Below are 11,355 nucleotides of genomic sequence, written 5' to 3'. Positions count from 1 at the left end.
GCTCTGGCAGAATTCCACTATGATCAGTTAAATGTAAATGAATCAAGAACATCTGGCCATAAATTTGTTTTAATGCCCAAGAGGGCTTAAATACAAGGTGTGGCAACATGCAGTCTTGGGTTTGCTGATTCTGGAATAAAAAAAAACAAAAACAAATAAAAGGCCAAGAGCTTTATCAGAACATGAGAGAAAGTAGCGCTAACTTTATAAAGCTAACTATTCCAGGCAAATTCATCAAAATATTTCTTTCTGGTTTCTCTGGTTTCCCAGCACTTTAGCAATGACATATACTTCCAAACCAATTTGACAATTTATATATGCCTGGGTTTCCATACACTGAGATCTGACCAGGTATCTGGCCAGGTAGGCAGGCAGTATAGGTTAATGGAAAGATAAATTTTATAAATATATACACATACACATACATAATACATATTCACACATATATGTGTGTATATATTTATGTATGTATTCAGGAGTCTTGGTGGTACAGTGGTTAAGCACTCAGCCACTAACCGAAAGGTTGTTGGTTTGAACCCACCAGCCGCTCTGCGGGAGAAAGATGTGGCAGTCAGCTTCCATAAAGATTACTGCCTTGGAAACCCTATGGGGCAGTTCTACTCTGTCCTACAGGGTCGCTATGAGTTGGAATCAACTCGACGGCAATAGGTATACATGTATTCACTACCCATCTCTCAGTGTGTTGTACTGTAGTGGCTTGTGTGTTAGGCAGATGCTGGAAGCTTTGCTACCGGTATTTCAAATGCCAGCAGGGTCAACCATGGTGGAGAGGTTTCAGCAGAGCTTCCAGTCTAAGACAGAGTAGGAAGAAAGACCTAGTGATTTACTTCCAAAAATAGCTAATGAAAACCTTATAGATCACGACAGAATATTGTCCAGTATAGTGCTGGAAGATGAGCCCTCTCAAAATACACAATATTTTGGCGACAACAGTAGACTCAAGCATACCAAGGAGCATGAAGACGGCCTAAGACTGGGCAGCATTTTGTTCTGTTGTGCATGGGGTCGCCAGGAGTTGGTCCGACTCCATGGCAACTAACAACAACATGTGTTTCATCCAGTCTTGACATTCCTCAGTTTACACATACGCCTGAAGCATTCTCATCTCACACTGAAATCTACACTTCTCTTGTACATAAAAGAAAATCAAAACTGAAACTCATCAGTTAATAGCAGCTTGTGCTACTGCAAATTTTTCTGTTTTCTCTTCCCTGGATAGAATCAACTTCAAAGGCAGAAGGCTTGTTTTCACTCCCTGGTCCCTCTTACCTTTACCAACCCATGTAAAATGAGTGGCATTACAAGCTACTCTCCCTGGTGAAGCCAGCCCAGCAGGGAGTGCCTGTGTTTCAAGCTAGGGGAAGGAAAAGGGGCTCCTGGGGAGAAGAGGGATGAGAGAGGAAGCAGTACTGTTAGGGATCCTGCCTATTCCCAGTTCTCCTGCCACTGGCTCTGGAGAGCTGAAACATGAACACTGCTTTCCAGCCTCAGCCCCAGCCCTGTGATTTAACTGAGGTGAGGGGATTTGTTTGCCTTCCTCCTCCTAATGATCCCCTTGGTGAGAAAATGAGAAGAAAGTGTAGGCTGATCACAGAGTCTTTCCCTCCACAATTATGCTGGGAACGGGGACTGCCCTCTGGGGCTGCACATCCCTGCAGAGCTCCTGCCACAGATGACAGGGAGGAGGCTGTTCTCACTGCGCCCATCACACAGCGGGGGCCAGGATACACCCCCACCACACACACAAGAGATGACACACAGACCGTCTTTCTGCAGTCAGCGTCCTCACACAGGTGCTGCTAGGGAGAGCACAGGTCAGGTGAGGGAGCCCCTGAATGAGACTGCAACCCCACCCTCTCCTTCACCCTCTACATCCCTCTGCAATGCTAAGGGGCACTGGGAGGAAATTCTCCCCCAGGCCCTCAGCACAGGAACCAATGATACTGAACTTCCCACAGCACCTCTCTGTATTTACCTATTACCTATTGCTTCTGAGAAATGCAAATCCCTTCTAGGATTTCATCCCACCCTGCACGTAGTTTACAGTCCTCTTTGGGGTAAATCCTCATAGGGTCGCTATGAGTCAGAATCGACTTGACGGCAACAGGTTTGGTTTGGTTTTTTAGGGTAACAGGAGTTCCGGGGTACTGCAACTGGTTAACATGCTCATCTGTTAACCAAAAGGCTGGATGTTCCAGTCCACCAAGAGGCTCCTTAGATGAAAGCCCTGGTGATCCACTTCCAAAAAATCAGCTACTGAAGACCCTGTGGAGCACAGTTCTACTTTGACACACATGGGGTCTCCATGAGTCAGAATCAATTCAATGGCAACTGGTTTAATTTTTGTTTTTTAGGGTAATAAGGGAGTAGGCAGTAATTATCCTTATTTCACAGAGCACATGGAAATGAGGCACAGAGATATTAAATCCGGATTTTTTTTATCCCTGTAGCTCTCCGCATGGTGCGAAGCACTTTCACATATACCTTCTCGTCAGACACACCTGGACTCTCAGCCCCGTTTCAGATGAGGAAGTTGACCTCTGGGGAGAAGACTTGCACAAAGGAGGTAGAAACAGAAGAGATCTGTCCCACAGCCCAGAGGGATTCAGTTAACCCAGACCGAACCGCTCCAGCCTCCACATAGGGCTCTCCCAGAGGCGGCCTGGACCAGGAAGAGGACAGCCAGGTACTTGGCTGGGAGCCTTTCCACATGGATAGGTTTCTGTGAAGCTCTCAATCACCCAACAACTGCTGGGGTAGTGTCTTAGTTTCCTAGCGCTGCTGTAACAGAAATACCACGAGTAGGTGACTTTAAAGAACAGGAATTTATTTTCTCACAGTTTAGGAGGGTAGAAGTCCAAATTCAGGGCACTGGCTCTAGGGAAGGCTCTTTCCCTGTCAGCTCTGGGGGAAGGTCCTTGTGTGTCTCAGCTTCTATAGCCCCAGCGTCCCTTGGTTCCTTGTCGATCTTCATGCGGCATTCACCTTCCCCCATTTGTGCTTGCTCCTGTGTCTAATCTGCTCTTTTTATATCTCAGAAATGATTAGGTTTAGGACACACCATACATGGATATGGCCTCATTAACACAGCAAAGAAAACCCTATTCCTAAAGGGGATTACATCCACAGGTATAGGGAGTAAGATTCCAACACATATTTTGTGGGGGACACAACTGGATCCATAACAGAAGATAAGTGTCATAGGCTTAGAAATATTGGTCCTATTTCTAACTCTTATTTTTCCTCACTCTCTTTCTCCCCTAAGGTCTAAGACGAGTTAAAGGTTTTTCAAAGCCTGAACTGCACTCTCACTGCATAGACCAGGATGTTACGGAACAGCCTCACGGGGTTCCCACAGCTTGAACTGCATCCAGACTGTCCACATGGCCTGCGGGCTGCTCACTGGCCACTCACCTCCCTTTCTCTCGTCCTAGAACCCTGGAGGCACATTGTTGACCATCTCTGGGCCTGGAAGAATGGAGGAGGGGAGATGTGAAGGGAGATCTGCCATTATGATGCAGATGGAAGCATTCCCAATATCTTGGCCAATCTGGGCCCTTGGCTCATTACTAAAGAACCAGGAGGTTTCTTTTCAAAGTGGAGTACCCAGAAAGTTGTTTACATAACAAGTTACTGTGAGAACACAGCAGTAATCTGTAAGCATTCCTGTCTGTAAAGGAAACATGAGCTTTATCCTCAAGCTCTGCCTGCTACACAACTTATTTAAAATCCCTTTGATCCTATTTATGTTAAAAATAAACCTCAAAATAATAAATGTAATATATTTATATACATCCTCTATGTGTAGCTTTAAGGAGCCCTGGTGGGGCAATGGTTAAGCACTCAGCTGCTAACTGAAAGGGTGGCGATTCAAACCCACTCAGTGGCTCCTCAGGAGAAAGACCTGTTGATCTGCTTCTGTAAAGATTACTGCCAAGAAAACCCTACGGGGTAGTTCTACTCCGTCACATGAGGTCGCTATGTGTCCGAATTCACTCAACAGCACCCAATAACAACATCTGTAGCTGTGGAGGCAGTGGTGGCTCAGTGGTAGAATTCTTGCCTCCCATGTAAGGAAACCTGGGTTCGATTCTCAGCCAATGCTTTTCATGTATCAGTGGAGGCCTATGTTGATATGATGCTGAACAGGTTTCAGTGGAGCTTCCAGATGAAGACGGACTAGGAAAAAAGGCCTGGTTATTCACTTCCAAGGAGCCCTGGTGGTGCCATGGTTAAGCACTTGGCTGCTAACCGAAAGATCGGCGGTTCGAACCCACCCCTCAGCTCTGCGGAAGAAAGATGTGGCAGTCTGCTTCTGCAAAGATTACAGCCTTGGAAACCCTATGGGGCAGTTCTACTCAGTCCTGTAGGGTCACTATGAATCGGAATCGATGGCGACGGGTTTGGTTTGGTTTTAGCTTATCTGCTTTCAAAAATCAGCCAATTAAAACCCTATGATTACAACGGTCTGATCCACAACCGATCATGGGGATGGTGCAGGATCAGGCAGCGCTTTGTTCCATTGTGCATGGGGTCACTACAAGTCAAGGGCGACTGGATGGCAACTCACAACAATAAACAACATATGTAGCTGTGCAGTAACAAGGTCTGGAAGGTAACAGCAAACTGATAACTGAGGTGACCTCTGGGATGGTAGAGAGAAGACAGAATAAGGGAAACTTTTGATTTTATTCAGTATACTTCTGTGTTGCTTGTATTTCAAAAAATCATTGCATGGGGGTTCATCTAACACACATGCCACATAAACATTTCTTTCTGTGTTAATCACACAGAATAAGCAAAGCCATATGAAAGTATCCAAGTGGTCTAACATGACAGAGCTTACTACAAGCCAGGCACTGCTCAGAGCTTTTCCTGGGTCATCCTATTTGATCCACACGACCAAGGAGCACAGCCTATCTCCATTTTACAAAGGGAAAATTCAGGCTTTAAGAAGTCAGCAATTTTCCCAAGGGTTAAGAGTACATCAGCCAGGTTGTGAACCCAGATAGCTCAGCTGCCATAGCTGAGCTTTTGATGACTGTATACTCCCTCCTCTAGGACTCAGTTCTTTCTGACTGCAAAGCTCATGCTCTTGGCTAACACCCTATATACCTCCTTGCATTAAGGCATTTGAACCCCACATCTCCAGACAAACCACTCTTCCAGTGGAAAACATTACTCTCAGCAGATTTCACAGACTGTGCAATTCAAATCTTGCAAAGTAGTGTGCACCCGAGTGCCCTCAAGCTGTTTATTAGGGTTTCACTGTGCACAGGGTGGCAGATGAGCCTTGTAGTTGGGGCTCCAGCTATGTGAGCCTGTGAAGTTTACTTAACCTCTCCGTGCCTCAGTTTCCACATATGTAACCTGGGGGCTATAACAGTATCTACCTGACAGGTTTATTTTGAGGATTTACTTAGATAATCCATCTAAAGAATTTAGAACCGTACCTGGCGAATTTCAAATAACTAATTTATATATGAGTACTATTTTTATTAATATTTTTATATTCAAGGTAAATTTCACATTATTGATTCAGCCATTTACTAGCCATGTATTTGTCCACGATTCTACTGAAGGAAAATGTCACTCTTCTCTATAGATCTCCGGGAACTCAGAAGAATCACCACTGTGGTCCTCTCCTTACCCTGCTTTTCCCCAAATGTCTCAAATTACCTCAAAGAAGCCAAATCATATTACATGGTAATTCCTAAATGCTGTTCCTTGGACCAACTGCATTAGAATCATACAAATGGAGAGCTTCATAAAAATGTGAATTCCTGGCCCATGCCCCCAGAGACTTTGATTCAGTAAGTCTCGGTTGGCTGGGAATTTTTATTTCTCCAAAGTACCCAGGTGACTCTGGGGCACCACCAGATTTGGGAACCACCAGAAACTGTGTGGGCTTTGAAGTCTGCCGAACTTAGGTTGAAATTCTACTTCAATCCATTTTTTAGTGGTGTTCCCTTAAACAAGTTTCTTAACTTCTCTCAGACTCAGTAACATCTAGAAAATGGGGATAACGATACCTTCCTTGCAGGGGAGGTGCAAACAGTTAACACGCTCAGTGGTTAACTGAAAAGTTGGAGGTTCGAGTCCACCCAGAGGCACCTTCGAAGAAAGGCCTGGTGATCTTTCCAAAAATCAGCCACTGAAAACTCTATGGAGCAGTTCTACTCTGACACACATGGAGTTGCCACGAGTCAGAATCGACTTGAAGGCAGTGGGTCTGGTTACTAGTACACAACACAAAAGCAGTAAGTGATGGCTGTGATTATTACTCCTTCTGCTAAAGCAGGTGGCTGCCAAAAGGCACTACATCTTAATCCTCTCTGTAGCTATAAAAACTGCCTCCTACTTAAGCAACTAAGAGCCTCATTCATTCTCCAGTCCTGGTGTTTGCATTTGAATCTCTGCAGTGACCCTGGCGGGCTCTATTGCCATCTGGCTTCCAGCTGGGATCTGCCAATGGGAAGCATCTGGGTATTTATCCCCCCAAACCCCTCCCACCTTACCGAATCTCTGGCAGTGGCTCTGTTCTTTCTACAGCCATACCACCTGTCCTGGAGTCCCTTTTGCATGGTTCCAGCTCTTGCTGCCTCCAAAATCATTGCCCATCAGGTCGAGGGCTGCTAATGGCCCCCACTATTCCCAGGCCCTGAGTGCTCTTCCATCCGTTGTAGTGCTTTTAATCGTACCCACACCCCTGCAAGCAGCCCCTTCATTAAACTCTCTTCAGATGAACCCTTTGGAGGGCACCATCAGCTTCCTGCCAGGTGGGCCTGACTGAAACAACAGGTGAGGAGGTTTTCTCAATGAGAACTGTGACACTGTTAGAACGGCTTTAAGAAAGAGAGACGCAAAAACCAATTATGAGTTTTGGAGGCAGATGAATAATGTCCTCTTCAGGCTAGGACTCTGGTTTTCATCACTTAAGCCTCCAGGAATTAAAGCAATTCTCACCTAATAACAAGGCATAGAGGCCACTGAAAAAACACCCTGAAAGCTGATATTCTGACTTTTCCTTCAGCAAGAGGCCCATCTTCCACCTCTCTGAGGCAGTTAAGAACTCTGATCCAGGAAACAGAAGAAGCTGTATCCCTGATGATCATTTATCCTGTGCCAGGAATCACGTAAGCTGTTCTATACAAACCCTCTCACGTGGGGCTGACAACAGCCTGATGAAGCAAGTACTATTATCATCCCAATTTTTCAGATGAGGAAACTGACGTGTAAAGATATTAAGGATCTTGCCCAATTTCACATAGGTGGTGTTATGGACTGAATTGTGTCCCTCAAAATATGTGCTGTAAATCCTACTACACCTGTGGTTATAATCCCATTAGGGAATTGTTTTCTCTGTTATGTTAATGAGGCATATTAGTGTGGGGTGTGCCTTACATCAATATCTGTTTAGATACAGAAGAACAGATTAAGCAAGCAGCAAAAAGGCAGAAACAGGGGACGATAAATGCCATGCCACATGAAGATCACCAAGAGGACAAGGAAAGGAGCTGAAAAGAGACAATGACCTTCCCTTCTCCTAGAGCAGGCACCCTGAATTCAGACTTCTAGCCTCCTAAACTGTGAGAAGATAAATTTCTGTTTGACAAAGCCACCACCTGTGGTATTTCTGCTATAGCAGCACTAGATAACTAAGACAGCTGGCAAATGGCAGAACCAGGATTTGAACCTGAGCAGTCTGACTCCAGAGTCTGGGCGCTTTTCCCCACTACACTACAGACTCCTCCACTGGAAGGCTCAGGAGGGAGGCTGAGAGCAAGGAGAGGTAAAGGGGAAGAGGAACGCAGGGTCGCTCTTTCTGAACACCTCAGTCCATTGACTGTGGTGCCATCAGCAGCTTCTGGCAGTGCCTTCCCATCCGTGAAATGCTCCCCACAGTGGGCATGGGTTTGTGGGGCAGATTTCAGCCACTGACAGGTAGTTTTAGCCACAGAGATCAACCAGAATCGGAGGAGAGTTTGTAAAGACAAAATGTTATAAAGAACTGTAGTTTGTGATGAGACAGCGAGTCTGTGACATGCTAGGATTCTCTGCAACATTATCAAATACCAACTCGAATCCTGTCTAAACCTTTTAGAAGGATTCCTCTCTTTACTTGTAGAACCAACCAACAGCACGAATCATGAGAATAAATACTACCTAAATCTGAAAAACGAGCTGAGACAACCTCCTAAATCACATTCTTGAGAAGGAAAAACAAATATTGATCACACGCTGGGTAATTTTAGCCACAGAGAAACTTTCTGTAATTCTATCACTTTCAGCCATCACTTGTCTGTCAGTTTCTGAAACTGTGGTGCCTTGCGTGTTGCTATGAATCTAGAAGCCATGCCACTGGCATTTCAAATTCCAGCAAGGTCACATGGTGGACAGGTTTCAGTGGAGCTTCCAGACTAAGACAGACTAGGAAAAAAGGCCTGGCGATCTACTTCCGAAAACTAGCCAACAAAAACCTTATGGATCACAATAGAATACTGTCCAATATAGTGCTGGAAGATGAGTTCCTAGGTTGGAAGGCACTACACAATAGCTGCAACAATGGATCCAAACATACCAATGATCATGAGGATGGCACAGGACCAGGCAATGTTTCGTTCTGTTATACTTAAGGTTGCTATGAGCTGGAACTGACATGACGGCAACTAAAAACAACAAAAACATCACTTTCAGAGGAAAACAATACTCTGCCCAAATAACCGAAACACCAAGAACACACAATACTTCCCTAACGGTTTCCGAAACCTAGCCCCTAATACAGTACTTGCTGATAGGCCCATATTCCACCTCAAAGCAAGCCAGCATTCCATGCTAGGCCTACTGGAAAGTTTGACAAAAGAGATCATGGGACTTTACAAGCTGACGTGTAATATCAATTAGGTACAACAGAATAAACATTATAACTGCAAAATGATCTGTAGTCTGGACACAGTAGCTGAGTCCTGATTTTCATTCCCCTTCATAACATTCACTTTGTTTCTGCTTAAATCTGTCTCCCTCTGAGGAGAGATGATACGTGGGAGGTAGCAGACAGGATGAAAGCTTCAGCCTTGTGCAAATACACATAGTTCAGTTATCCAAGGAGAAAATAAACCGACAGGGAATGGTACTTGTACTGAACAGTCAGAATACAACACACTGAGATAGGCTGTCAAATGGTTTCCCAGTACTAATGATTTGCCAGGCGATCTGTCTATACGTTTTTCCTAACGCGATTTTGAACCACTCTGGATTCTAGCTTTTTGACTAGATGGCTACACCTGTACTCATTCTGTAAACAGAGCTGGCTGTAGGGATTTTAAGACTGGTGACAGGTCACCACAGTGATTTGCAAAGCCCTCTGGCTTGGTGCTCCACCTTACCAGTTGAGTCAGCCCCGGAAGCCTTGCCACTCGTCTGCTCCTCAGCACTGATGACCTGCAGGTCTGTGTATGAAGGGCCAAAACTAGGACTGCTGGTGTCTTCAGAATGGGTGGTCCAGCTGCTCTCGGAAGCCAGAGGGCATCTCCCCAGGGAGTGGAAGGAAGGGCATGTCCAGCAGGGCATGGTCAATGGTAGGGCTGAGGACAAAAACCAAAAATGTATAATATAAATAATTGCACTTGGTTATCTTTACTGCTTGTCTTACTTTGATGTCATCCAATCCTATGAAATCTCAACAGCCATGCAAAGCAGGCAACACAGGAAGTATCACTCATGATCCAGAGAAAGCTAACTGACCAAGACCCCAGGGTAAGTTGGTATCAGAACTAGTATTAAAACTCAGGTATCATGACCTTCAAATCACAGAAAATCTCATTAAAGCGCTAAAAGTGATTTTAAGGTCTAATTTTATTTTTAAATTTAGATTTGAGCTTTCTTTAAACCCAAAATACATGTCTTGCAGTCTCACCCTTATTGTTGCTGCTGTTAGCTGCTGTTAAGTCCTACTCATGGCAGCCCCATGTGTGCAGAGTAGAACTGCTCCATAGAGTATTCAAGGTTGTGACCATTTGGAAGCAGATCATCAGGCCTGTCTTCTGAGGCATCTCTGGGAAGGTTCGAACCACCAACCCTTCAGCTAGTAGTCGATTGCTTAACTGTCTGCGCCACCCAGGGACTCCTAGTTTAACCCTTACATTTCCTCCATATTTAGTGGCATACCAACCATCTCAAGAAAATGCACTCACTTATACTGCAAAATTAGAGCCAGATTGGGTTAAGGGAGAAGAGTTGATGAATCTCTGTGTATAGGCATGTGATATGCCTCTGCTTGCTCTGAATGTGACTTAACTAGACAGTCTTAAAAAAAAAACACCAAACCAGTTGCCATGGAGTCAATTCTGACTCATGGCAACCCCATGTGTGTCAGAGAAGAACTGTGCTCTACCAGTTTTCAATGGCTGATTTTTCAAAAGCAGATCACCAGGCCTCACTTCTGAGGAGCCTCTGGGTGGTTCAAACCACCAAAAGGTTGGTTAACACAGAGCGCCATTAACCCAGGAACTCCAGAGATTCCACAGACACTTACACATCCAAATGGAGGTTTACTGGTATTCATGGTCATAATTTTTAGCAAACTAGGAACAGAAGAGACTCCTTTAACCTAATAGAAGTTACCAAAAAAAAACCTACAGCAAACATCACGCAAGGTTACAAAGTTCTCCCTTTGAGACCCTGATCAAAATGACAATGTCCACGACCCTACTTCTATTCAACATCATATTTCTGATCAGAGACTGCATAGAAAGACAGGGTTGAAGTGAAAGAAATAAAACTCTCGTTATTCTCAGATGTTATTTTTGTGTATGTAAAATGACCAAAAGATTCTATTGATAAATTATCAAATGAGTAACTTTAGCAAGGTACTTGTGATTAAAAACTCAAAAAAAATAAATTTTATTTTTTGAATTTTTTTTAAATTGTACTTTAGATGAAGGTTTACAGAACAAATAGTTTCTCATTAAACAGTCAGTTCACATATTGTTTTATGACATTGGTTAACAACCCTACCACACGTCAACACTCTCCCTTCCTGACCTTGGAGGACCTTTTTTTTTTTGGTGAAAATAAATATAGCCAAAGTTACCCTATTTCAGAAATTTCTACATGTACAATTCAGTGACACTGACTACATTCTTCCAGTTGTGCTGCTATTCTCACTATCCTTTTCCAAATTATTCCATCACCAATATCTTCTACTCACTGCCCCCTTAGGTGTCCCATCAAACCTTTTGAGTTGCTGTTGTCAGTTTGATCTCATACAGATAATTCTTTTTTTTGGCACCTTAGATGAAGGTTTACAGAACAAATAGTTTCTCATTAAACAGT

At 44.1% G+C, this 11,355-nt stretch overlaps 1 protein-coding gene across 1 annotated transcript in view; it reads right to left on the bottom strand.

Annotated features, from left to right (window-relative positions):
- STON2 (stonin 2) overlaps positions 1–9,602 on the bottom strand; it is a 97,203-nt gene extending 87,601 nt beyond the window's left edge. The window contains exon 1 of the mRNA XM_023742229.1: positions 9,408–9,602. Coding sequence (XP_023597997.1) covers positions 9,408–9,591 — 184 coding nt within the window. The 5' untranslated portion in view covers positions 9,592–9,602. The remainder of the gene's footprint in view (positions 1–9,407) is intronic.
- Between the last annotated feature and the right edge of the window lie 1,753 nt (positions 9,603–11,355).

Source organism: Trichechus manatus, unplaced genomic scaffold, assembly GCF_000243295.1.
Source record: "Trichechus manatus latirostris isolate Lorelei unplaced genomic scaffold, TriManLat1.0 scaffold00206, whole genome shotgun sequence".
In the NCBI taxonomy this organism is placed as follows: domain Eukaryota; kingdom Metazoa; phylum Chordata; class Mammalia; order Sirenia; family Trichechidae; genus Trichechus; species Trichechus manatus.
This window is presented reverse-complemented; position numbering and strand designations above follow the sequence as displayed.